At 45.2% G+C, this 12,480-nt stretch overlaps 1 protein-coding gene across 1 annotated transcript in view; it reads left to right on the top strand.

Moving 5' to 3' along the window:
- The window catches only part of CTDSPL (CTD small phosphatase like), a gene marked incomplete at its 5' end in the record, with an annotated part of 40,522 nt that overhangs the window by 19,595 nt on the left and 8,447 nt on the right, over nt 1-12,480 (top strand). Inside the window, 2 exons of the mRNA XM_015424350.1 lie at nt 7,759-7,784; nt 7,893-8,049. Coding sequence (XP_015279836.1) covers nt 7,759-7,784; nt 7,893-8,049 — 183 coding nt within the window. The remainder of the gene's footprint in view (nt 1-7,758; nt 7,785-7,892; nt 8,050-12,480) is intronic.

Genomic DNA, 12,480 nt, shown 5'->3' with positions numbered 1-12,480 from the left:
GTGTGGAATTTTGAACCGAAACCGGCTTGCGTCGTAACAGTCTATTGAGCAAAGCTCCTTAGGCTGGAGGGAGGCTTCAAATGGTACTGAGCAGAATGGTAGGATGCAAACCAAAGGATGAAAGTTTTAGAAGAAGGAGAAGGAGAAGGAGAAGAAGAAGAAGAAGAAGAAGAAGAAGCAGCAGCAGCAGCAGCAGCAGCAGCGTTTCACCAGAATTCTCAGCTGTCTCCAAAGAGCAGCTCACTTGCTACAACCCATTATGTGATTTCATTCAGAATGAAACCGGCTTGTGTCGTAACAGTCTATTGAGCAAAGCTCCTTAGGCTGGAGGGAGGCTTCAAATGGTACTGAGCAGAAGGGTAGGATGCAAACCAAAGGATGAAAGTTTTAGCTGATTAAAAAGAAGAAGAAGAAGAAGAAGCGTTTTCAGAACTTCAGCGCGTGGAAGTCCTGTCTGAGCTTTATTTTCTGAAACCACTGTCTCCGACATCGGCGGTGGACAAAAAGTCAGATCTCCTGGAGTACTCTTCTGGGAAGAACGGTTTAGGGTCTGAGCGTGTGTCAAATAGGTTTCACAGCAAAAACGAATGCTAAGAATCTGGCTCCTTTTTTTAATTAACCTGTTTCCTTTTGTCTTCCCTTGGTCAAATGCTTTTCTAATTCTGAATCAATGATGACCTTCCTTTCAACGAGCTTGTTAGTGCTTGAAGGAAATGTGGCTTAACAGAATCTTGAGTTCGAGCCAACGAATATATTTGTTTCTGTCATTCAAAAATGTGAAGCCCTGGCTGTGCAGTTTGGTTGCATTACTGCATTGCAGTTTGGCAGAACGCTCATCTTTATTTCATGCGGCCTGTTCTTGAGATCATATCTCTATTCTCCCCCCCCCCTTCACAGTTGATTGATGCATTTTACTTGTCAGACCCTTAGAGGGAAATGTTTGTGTTCAAGCTTTCCCTGGAAGATATTGTATCACCCTCTTAAGGTCTTGAGTTCTTCACGGTATCGTATTCTTTGGAATTTAGTCTCAGTTCTTTCCTCCTAGGAAGCCACTGGAATTGCAGTTGTAAAGTCACTGTAAAATGTAGTGGTTAAGTGTGCGGACTCTAATGTGGGAGAACAGGATTAGAGTCCCAACTCCTCCACTTGCAGCTGCTGGATGACCCTGGGCAAGCCATAGTTTTGACAAGAGCAGTTCTCTCTCAGCCCCACCTTCCTCCTCCTCCTCCTCCTCCTCCTCCTTAATTTGTAATTACCAGATATCCAGGGCTATTTTTGAGCAGGAACGCACAGGAACGGAGTTCTGGCTGGCTCCCACGTTGGCCATGCCCAGCAGGAGCTCATTAGCATATCAGGCCACACCCAACAGCAGAAACTCATTAGGATTGGCTACATTAGGGGTGTGTGGCCTAACATGCAAAGGAGTTCCTGCTACAAAAAAAGCCCTGCGTTTTGACAACAAACAAAGTAAACAGAATAAGAAGCAAAAGGTGGGTGTGGCTGGATGATCACACTTCTGGTAACATGGGGTGTGGCCTAATAGGCTAATGAGATGTGCTGTCAGGGTGTGGCCTAATATGCTGACGAGTTTCTGCTGTTGGGTGTGGCCTACTATGCTCATGAGTTCCTGCTGGGCTTTTTCTACAAAGAAAGCCCTGGCATATTTCACTAAAGTATAACTCTTCTTTGAAGGAAGCTGTAAGAGTTAAAGATGTATGAAAACATGTTGGAAACAAGAGAAAATACCAGAAATAGAGGATTGGATACAAAAGGTTCTGTTCATGGCAGAAATGGACAAAATAACAAAAAAACTAAACAACAAGGAAGACCAAGAATTTTTTGAGGAATGGGTTGACTTCAAGATTTATTTAGAAAAAAACTGGGATGTAAAACGAAATTTACTTTGTTTAGATCAATATTAAGAATAAGATTGTTATCTTAAAATATATAAGATTTTTGGAACACAGGGGAAACGCATTGCGTGAAGCCACTGGAGAGGAGGGAGGGAGGGGGAAGGGAAACTGATTATAAGAAAACTGTATTGAATTTGTGAATGTATTAAGAAAAATAAAAAGTTTCTTGACCAAAAAAAAGAGGAAGTGATATATATATTTTTTGGCACCATCGAGTCGTAGCTGACTTATGGCGACCCTTCAAGGGGTTTTCAAGGCAAGAGGCATTCAAAGGTGGTTTGTCATTGCCGGCCTCTACATGCATTGGTCCTGGACATCCTTGGTGGTCTCCCATCCAGGTACTAACCAGGGCTGATCCTGCTTAGTCTCCAAGATCTAACGCGATCAGGCTAGCCTGGGCTATCCAGATCAGGCATGCACCTTCCAGAAATTCCAGTATTATTTTTGTTCATCATATAAGGAGTCATAAGAGAAAAGAGGAAGTGTGACTGTAAAGGGACAGTATGAAGACAGGGGCCTTCTTCACAGTTAGCAACAGTGCTCCCTCTAAGCCGTGGAGTCTTGTGAGCAAAATATTCTACTTTGTGAGCTACTGGCATGAAAGTTGTGAGCGAGCGATTTGGGTACTGCATAAATTAGTTTGCTCTGGAGCCCTCCTTCTGGGGCCAAGGCAAAAATTTGTGAGCTGGAGGTTAAAAAGCTCTGAGCTAGCTCGCACTAACTCAGCTTAGAGGGAACTTTGGTTAGTACATTTCCTTTGTTGTCTGAAGATTTACATGGCAGTGATTTTATTTATTATGACATTTCTATCCTGCCCTCCCCCGCGAGCGATTTTATTTATTTATTTTATTTATAAAAACAAGATAAAACAATCCATATTACAATTAAAGTAATTGTGATCAGGCCCGTAGCCAGGATTTTGTGGCTTTTGGGGGAATTTTTTTTTTTTTGGTGTGGCGCGCGTGATCCATCACGACAGATGCAGAAAGAAAAGCCACTTAGCCAATAGGAAGCTGTGACCAGGATAGATCTCTAAACTGCAAGCTGTCAACCACTTTTGATGACAGTTTTCAGCTGCTGCAAGTTAATCACTTCTGCCAGCCTAAGTAACCATTCGGAGGAAGAGGAGGAGGAGGAGGAGGAGATTTGATCTATACCCCGGCCTTCACTACCGGAAGGAGTCTCAGAGTGGCTTACAAACTCCTTTCCCTTCCCCTCCCCACAACAGACACCCTGGGAGGTAGGTGGGGCTGAGAGAGCTCTGCGAGAACTGTCCTTGAGAGAACAGCTGTAAGTGACAGAACTATGGCTTGCCCAGGGTCACCAAGCAGCTGCAGGTGGAGGAGTGGGGAATCAAACCCGGTTCTCCCAGATTAGAGTCCGCAAACTTAACCACTACACCAAACTGGCATATGGGAGTGATGACTTCTATAGTCCAGAAAGCTCACACTTAGGCAGAAAAACTCTCTTTAAGGAGACCAGTTTCTTGACACAGAGTTAGAAGGAATCCTAAAGGTCACCTACTCCAACCCCCTGGCTCAGGATGGGAATTAGTCAGCTACAGCATCCCACTGCTTAAAGGAGCGCATGCCTTTAGAAAATGTTTTTATATGATTAAAAAAAGCATCTACTGGAGAAATGCTTGTGGAGCTGTGCCTTTAAGAAAGGCAGTGGAGCCCCCAAAGCCCCGCTGTAGCTACGGGCCCGGCAGTGATGGCTGGCAACGATTCCATCTTGCCCTCTGTCGGAGACAGTCTCAGTTTTCTTAAACTGCCATGCAGAGAGGAGGAGAAGAAGAAGAGATTAGATTTATACCCCGCCCTTCACTACCTAAGGGAGTCTCAGAGCAGCTTACAAACTCCTTCCCCTCCCCACAACAGACACCCGGTGAGGTTGGTGGGGCTGAGAGAGCTCTGACAGAAACTGCTCTTTTTCAAGGACAGCTCTGACAGAACTATGGCTTGCCCAAGGTCATCCAGCAGGTACAAGTGGAGGAGTGGAGAATCAAACCCGGTTCTCCCAGACTAGAGCCATAGAGCAGGCTAAGTGCCCAAGCACTGCCTGTTCAAAAATTTAATTTTCTTTTCCCAGCTGCTCAGCAAGCCCACTCAAGATGGGATGCTACATCCCCTGCGTATGCACGAACATAATACAGAGTAACCCATTGACAATGGCACCACCCAATTATTCCATGAATAGGTTATAATTTCTGGAATATGCAATTATTTTGTGCCCAGGACGACTTGGGGGAGGGAAGCACCGTGCTTTCTGCCGACAGCCTCGTGTGTATTATGTAACCGTGTGGCTGTGAGTATTGAGAGCTGTTTATTTAAACACAATCATACACATGCAGCCGTTCATTTTAAGAAAGGGGGGGGCAATCCAAGAGAAACAACGTCTTATTTTAAAAGTCGCATGCATGACTCTGTGATGGCATTTTGCATATATTCTTTTGAAGGCCCCCTAACTCGAACAGCACTTCTGGAAGAGGCTGTGACCCAGTTCAAGTAATCCAGGATAGGCTGTGTGCATTCTTAATGGCCTATCCTTAATTACTTGCCCTGGGAGGTAGCCACAACACAGTGGATCGGACTCCAGAAGCCTCGAAAGTCGATTACGTTTTCTCCTCCTCCTGGCAAGAGGGCTCGCAACTAGAGGAATCGGGGTAACAAATGCGAAGGCTGCATTTTCCTGCTCTTTAATTTTTTTCCCCAGAGGATGTTAACATTTTGGGACAGAGATTAAGCACAAGAATAAATGTCGCTCTAGTTGTATGCATTGTGATACACCGAATTTGTTTTTGCAGTTGTAACACCATCTGAAACGTTACTTGATCGGAGTCATCGTGCAAGTGAAGACAAATGTGTATTTTTTTTCCACACCAGCATCGATAAGGGCAAAACTTGATATGAAGTGTCCCTATGTTTCCTCTAATTTTTCCACGGCTACTGAGTGGAGCAGTTCACATGCTGAGTAGAATATCACTGCTGTAATCTTAAAATGGGCCGTGGGCATTGCAAGAGCCTGCGCGGCTCCAGACTGCTGCTGAGCGGGGCTTCCTTTGTTAATGAGCGGCCGCTCACGCACACAGCTTAGAGCAGGGGTGTCAAACATAAGGCCCGGGGGCCGGATCAAGCCCCTCCAGGGCTCTTATGCGGCCCGCAAGCAACTGATGCAAGGGAGGGAGTGCTGGGGGGAGAGTGGGGGGAGCCACTCCATTGTGGCTTCAGCACAGCAGAGCAACCTCGTCTGCAGCAGTCAAGTATTGTGGGAGCATGTTCCCAGTGCTGCACTGCTGCCTCTCCAGTCCACCCATGTGGGTTTTCCTCTGCACACACACACACACTCACACCCAGTGCCCATGGGGCCTTGCAGTGAGGATACACCGACTCGGAGCTTACCAGCTGCTGTCCTTTGTACAGTTTCTATCTCTGGTACCTGGCATTCCCTTTTATGGCACACATGTCTGGCTGGACAAAGTGACATTTATGTACAGATCCAGCCCTCATAACAAAAATAGTTAGGGTTAGGGTTAGGGTTTGACACCTCTGGCTTAGAGGGAACATTGGTCAGCATCCTGCAGTTCTTAAGCCAGGAAGATGCTCAAGGGCAGGATGTCATTTTCAAGGATTTAGGTTAGATGAAGTGAGATCTCTTCAGTCTTAAACCTCCTCACTGTCTGATCTGAAAACATATTCCAGAAATGATGGATACATTCATACCTGTGGCACGCACGGTGATCATTATCCAGGAAGTTTCCCTAGAGACCCACCACGGAAGAATTTTCCCGCTCCCGGTGCATGCCGGTGGGGCTCCCTCTGGTAGATGGGGAGGGAGTGGGTTTTGCTAGACAGTATGCCTTGGTGATGCAAAGTTTACCATAGGAATGCCAATCCACATGGCAAATACACCTTCCATTCCTGGCAGGGAAGTCTTTGCAGCAGGGAGGGATGGGTGGCAAAGAAAACCGCCTGGTAAACACACAAAATCTGCTAACTAAAGATGGGGGGGTGGATTACTGAAGTGGTAAAGCAGAGTGACAGGGGCAGGGAGGGAGGGAGCACCCACTGTTGAATACGGGGAGGTTTTGTGTGATCTCTGCAAAGTATTCCAGTCTGGCACTCTGCTGCATGGAACTAGAGATGTGAAGGCCCGGAAAAAAAGTGGAAAAATTCAGGGGGAAACTGGGTTTTTTCCATTTTTTTCCTGAAGCCTTTTTTTTGTTTTTTCCCTGAAAAATTGAAAAAAGAAAAGAAACTGATTATGGAACGTTTTATTTTAACAATGAATAAAATATTTTAAGACAAGGTGTTCAAATATTTTCCAAATCATTTCTAAAAAATATGTATGGTATCAGATTGATCTAATTTCTGTGCACTGAGGACAAGCAAGTCCTAGGTTACAAACTGAACTCTCCAATGCAACAACAAGATGCATTTCTTCCTTTAGGAGGTGCTGTTGTCACAAGAAAAGAAAAAGGTTTCAGTTTTGTTTCTGCATGTGGTTGGCTATTCTGTTTGTAATAATTGTTTGGATACAATTTATTTTTAATATGCTAGTTGTAAAAAATGTCCATAGTCATATTTTATGTTCCTAAAGTAACAGAATGACTTTCAATCTAGAAAAGACAAAAGAAGTGCTAATGTAGCATTTTTTTCAATTTGTCCGAAAATTTCCGTTTTTCCCCCGAAAAAAACTGGGGGGGAAACGGGGTTTTTTCCGAGCTTCAAAATTTCCGGAAATTTTACATCTCTAGATCAGACCTTTAACCTGGGCCATCCTGAGGTTCTGCAGGGCCATCACTTGTCCAGCATCTCACCACTACTGTATCAGAAGAAGGTATGGCTGGAAGGGAGGCAGACCTAGCATCCCTCTCCCAAAAGATGAGAGCTCGAGGGCATCCAATGAAAAGAAAAAAGAAGTGCTAATGTAGCATTTTTGTCAATTTTATGTAGCATTTTTTTTCAATTTTTCCGAAAATTTCCGGTTTTTCCCGGAAAAAAAATGGGTTTTTTTCTGAGCTTAAAAATTTCCAGAAATTTTACATCTCTAAGCAGAGTGGCAGGGCAGGGGAGGTTGTGTGTGATCTCTGCAAAGTATTCCGTTCTGGCATTCTGCTGCACGGGCCTAGCAACGGCTTCCCACAGAAAATTAATTTAGGGGCTCTCTCGAACAGTTGACAGGCTTTCTTGCAAACGAGCCTCGTTAGGAGTTTAGTTCTGTATGTTAGTTGATCTGCTCGCCGAAATAATCTGCAGCCCTTTGCTGTAGCTGGGAAAAGGCATCCATTAAGAATGGCAGTTTTCGAGAAAGCATTCGTTACCGAGAAGCGTTCGCCGATCACAGCTTTCACGAATTCTCTTAGCTTCCGTGTATAAGGCAGTGACATTCAATGAGGAGTTGATCCTCGTTCAAGAAGAAAAATTTCACAATACATGGTGAAGATTTTATACCTGGTTGGAAGATTTCAATAAAGGAACTATATAACTCTTTAACATTTATTAGAGACATTATAGATACTCAGTTATCTGCAGACTCTGTGGATAAAAGATTTTTATTTTATTTTGCTTTATGGTATGCGTTTTAACACTTACATACTGTAAGAAGTAATTGAATATAAACTCTGAAGTGATACTGTAAGAAGTAATTGAACAGACTATATAGACTCTGAAGTCACCAACTTGTATGTGTGTTTTTTGTATGTTCGTTTGTGATAAAATAAAAAAACCTTCCTTAAAAAAAAAAAAGGAGTCGACCCTTGTTTAAAAGCAGAACGCAGCACCTGTATTCGATCTGATTTGTGATCCCTGTTACTGTCATCGTGTTCCTTCTTTCCACCTTGCAGGAAATTCTAGGCTTACTATATCCAAGGTAACCTTTCAGGGATTCTTAAGTACAGAGCATCTCCTGGGACCCAGCTTCTAAGCATCTTGTCTGTCCTGGTTATTAACGCAGTCTTGAATCACGATGATTCCTCAGTGCCGATCACTTAGCTTTCCCTCAGACTCACCTGTTTCTCTTCTCCATCCTCCCCTTCTTCCAGGTTTATGTATTAAAGCGACCCCACGTGGATGAGTTCCTCCAGAGGATGGGAGAGCTCTACGAATGTGTGCTATTCACAGCCAGTTTAGCAAAGGTAAGGCCGCTGAGCGTCTCTCTCTTTGCCTTGCTGGGTGTGCTTCCCTTTAGGCGCCCCAAGATTGACCAGAGCAAGTTTATGCCTTCAGGCATTTAGATTGCCTGGTTCTGCCATGATGGAAAGCCTTTGTTACCTAGCAGTGTGGAGGTGTTGGCTTGGTTGAGAGCAACTGCTATGTGAACTAGCCCAGGAGATCTTTGGGTTTGCATGCTCCCTCCTCCTCCTCCCTCATGCAGAGCTTGTCAATGAACTTTTTTAGAAGTTCACAGCAAATCGCAGTTTGCCTTTTATAGCTGAACCAGCGAGATACAGTTTGCACTCCCACTACAAACCCAGATTCCAAACCACAGTTTATTCTCAGTTTTGGAATCCTGGTTTGCAGGGAAAGTATAAACCATGGAGGATTGGATCACACATATTCATCCTGTTAGCGGAGGCGCTTTCCACCAGCGCCAGGAGCCTTCCCCCCCTGTGCCTTTCAGGAGGGGAAGGCTGCTTTTGTTGGGGGAAAGCGCCTCCACTAGTAGAATGGAACCGTGGAACCCAACCCCCCTTCGTTTACTGGTCCAGATGTAACAGCAAACTGCAGTCTTCTGCACTGGACACCTCTGACTAGACGTCCGTGCGCAAGTGGAGGGAAGGGAGCACGTTAATCTGAGGACCCCCAGGCTCATTTCATGTAGAGGTGAACCATGGTTTACCATTGCGTCTGAACCACGTCAATATCATGTTACAGAATCAGCCACCAGCATTGTGGCGCAAATGCCTAAAGCATCAGAAGATCCGTAGTTGCAGGAGTGAATAGACCTTGGAAACAGCCCTGTGTATAGAAATTGTGTTTCTCTAATTTAGGTAGCCTTTTTTTTTTTTTTGGCATTGCCTGAAGTGTCCTTCAAGGACCTCTTAGCCGGGGCTTTCTTTACAGGTAGAATCAAATACGGAGAAAAATAATTATCTTAATCTTCCTCCCCCCCTTCTTCTTCTTCTGCTTCTTTATCTGACAGTGTGTACTTTTGTCTGCTAGCGTGTGGGTAAGTGTTTCCATGGTAACAATATCACATATGGGCCCGTCTCCTTATGCAGCTTCCATGTTTTTGCTTGCGATTTCAGCATTGAAAGACTTTTTTGGTTACCATGGTTTAGAGGGGCAGGAAAGAACAGGAATAAATAGCTTATTACATAAGGTAGTCTATAAAAGCTGGCACAAGTAAAATGCATTCATTGCGAAGCAACAGCCGTGTATCTTACTAATGCAACCGGATCAAACTTTTAAAAAAATACAAAGCATTCTTAACCAAATGGCGCTCTGTTATTCACGTATAGCGCTTGTAAAGCTCGGTGACTGTACCAACATATGTGATATTTGGAGGGGGAAGGGTGTCGGTATTTTTGTGCCCCGTGAGTCGTCGTAGACCTAGCACTGCCTCTAGCAAGCTCCATGGTAGACGTAGCCATCGTAGTCCTGTGATGTTTTTGGTGGTGATTGTAGTGATGATTTTAGACGTTAACAGACAGCAGCAGAAAATGAATCTGAATGTTTTCTTTGGTAGAGAACGGAGTCACAGTTTTTGCTAACATTGGAGAAATCAGGGGTCGGAAAAGCCAGCCTCTCTTAGCAGATGGAGAGCTCGAGCAGGCTATCTGCAGCTAGACAGTGTACCTCCAGAGCCATTAGAGAAGAGAAAGAGGGACTTGCTTCAGGCTCAGGGCGCACGTTCAGTGCTTCCGCCAAGCAGACGTTCCATTTCCTGGCTTCAGGTAATCTGGTTCCACCGGGCCAAGTTTATGGGGTGGGTTGCCGGCTGGCAGGCATAAACTTTGAGTCTTGTATCTGGTAACCCCTTTTTTCCAGCTCCGTCCCCAAAGCAGCTTACGGTTGAAAACATTGCCATCGAAGCAGTTTGCAATTCAAAAGACTTGCTGTCAAAGCGGTTTACAGCTCTGCCCTGCCCCAAGCGACTTACCATTCAAAGCACGGTTGCCGAAGCAGTTTACAGTTCAAAACATTGTCCATTAACAAATGTGTTTCTATGGAAGGGTGGTGCGGTTGACATAGGAATGCTGTTTGTTTCTAGGTGAATACTGTGGTCCCCTTAGAATAACTACACAGTACATTTGTGGAGGCTGTGTCTGCTCCCAGCATTTGGGATGAGGAAGATAGGATCCGTTCATTCCTCTGTCTTCATTGAGTAGCTTTAGTATGCTTTACAGTGGCCACCGAAGAGTGGTCACCACAGTGTTCTCTTACGCCGCCTGCCAAGTCCCCTTCCAGTATGGAGGGGGTATCAGCATTTCAGGAGACACGAGGGCTGGCCTTTCTACTTTACAGAGAGGCATTTTTGTGAGCTAATGGGTGGACTTTGTACGGACCAAGAGAGGAACCAGTCTTCCTCTTTACACATAGCCCAAAATTATACCGCAGCCTCGTTATGTCCTTGGCTTATGTGAATCTAAACCCATGAAAGCCTATTTCATAATCACTCTGTTTGTCTTAAGCTGATCCCATCTGGTTTATTTTGCAAAATTTATGTACCCCGCCTTTCTGTCCTCAAGCAGTGTTCCCTCTAAGCTGACTTAGTGTGAGCTAGCTCACAGTTTTTTAGCCTCTGGCTCACATTTTTGACTTAGCTCGCACTAACTCAGCATAGAGGGAACACTGCTTGGGACCCAGGCTCGGTACAAGTAGAGCTGAGAATTGACAGGACGGCTGTGCAGCCATCCCGTTACTACATTTGCATTCAGAATGGCTCTGCAACATTGCTTGGCTCACCGATCGAGCGGAGTTATAAGATGGCCAGGTGAACGGACCCATTAAGCTAGTTCCTCAAGGTGCGAGGGCGAGCACCTCCATGCCACATAGCCCACTGCTTTTGAAACTGAGGAGAGCTTTAAAAACAGTCCGTAACGTGGCACGGGAGATGGCTGTAAAAGGCTACTGGGCTTGGATCCAGCGGCATGCCAGCAGAAACACAAATGGGCTTCGCACAGTTCCTCTTGTGCAGCGTGTAACACCTAGTGTTTCCCGTCCTGTATATTACACTGCCTAGAAACAGTTTGCACAAAATCTTTTGCAAGTAAATGGGGATATGCTAAGCTTGACTTAGCCCAAGCAGCTACAACCTTTCTTATATTTTTGCCTAGGCAAGAGTTCTAGTAGAAGTAGGCATTTTACACTGAATCCAACCCGGTTGATCAGGCCATGTGTTTAGTAATTCATGGTAGCTCTCGAAGGGCTTGGGTTAGATGTCTTTCCCGGCCCTACGCCCTCTGCACCAATGCCAGGGATCTGAAGCATGTGCTGAGCAACGGGACCCTCTCCTTGATGCTTTCTTTGGGGAGGCGGAAAATGTTGTTAAACTGGCGCTTGACGGGTCCTCTTCATAAATCTGCATCCCAGAGAGGCAGCTGTGCTAGCACGTGGTAGCAAAACTAGACAGGAGTCCATTAGCACTTCGAAAGACTGACAGCATATATGACAGTGCAACCTTTCATGAGTCAGAGCGCACGTTGCCGGATGCGTAGAATATCCGTTGCAAGCATATAAAACCATACATGAATTTTATGCACCAGAATGGGGGTGTGGGAAGAGAAGCTTTAAGGACAAGGCCGTGTGGAACAAGAATTGGCCTCTCCTTGTAGCATCTCCTCCCCCCACACACACACCCTCTCTGTTGCTCTTACTCCATGTATAAATTTAGCTGTTTGGCATGGGCTGTATGCATCTGCTGAAGCGAGCTCCGACACCCCAGAGATTACGCTGCAACACATTTTGTTAGTCTTTAAAGTGCTACTGGAGTCTGAAAAATTCATGTGCTTTCTCAGTTCCAGTGTGATTACCTCCTTTTCGTAGTCCTCCGTGCAGTGAAGTCAGACATTGCACCATAAAGTGTGACTGAGTCAGAAGAGTCCTCTTTCATCTCTGACTCTCCCTATGAAGAAAGGTTAAAGCGCTTGGGGCTCTTTAGCTTGGAGAAACGACGGCTGAGGGGCGACATGATCGAGGTTTATAAGATTATGCATGGGATAGAGCAGGTAGAGAAAGAGGTACTTTTCTCCCTTTCTCACAATAGAAGAACTCATGGGCACTCCATGAAATTGCTGAGCGGCGCTTGGGGCTCTTTAGCTTGGAGAAACGACGGCTGAGGGGCGACATGATCGAGGTTTATAAGATTATGCATGGGATAGAGCAGGTCGAGGAAGAAGTACTTTTCTCCCTTTCTCACAATACAAGAACTCATGGGCACTCCATGAAATTGCTGAGCGGTCGGGTTAGAACGGATAAAAGGAAGTACTTCTTCACCCAAAGAGTGATTAACACATGGAATTCACTGCCACAGGAAGTGGTGGCAGCTACAAGCATGGACGGCTTCAAAAGGGAATTAGATAAGCATATGGAGCAGAGGTCCATCAGTGGCTATTAGCCACAAG

This window comes from Gekko japonicus, unplaced genomic scaffold (genome assembly GCF_001447785.1).
Source record: "Gekko japonicus isolate JY-2015 unplaced genomic scaffold, Gekko_japonicus_V1.1 scaffold4139, whole genome shotgun sequence".
NCBI classification, from domain to species: domain Eukaryota; kingdom Metazoa; phylum Chordata; class Lepidosauria; order Squamata; family Gekkonidae; genus Gekko; species Gekko japonicus.
Note: the sequence above shows the minus strand (reverse complement) of the source record. Positions and strands in the feature narration are given on the sequence as shown.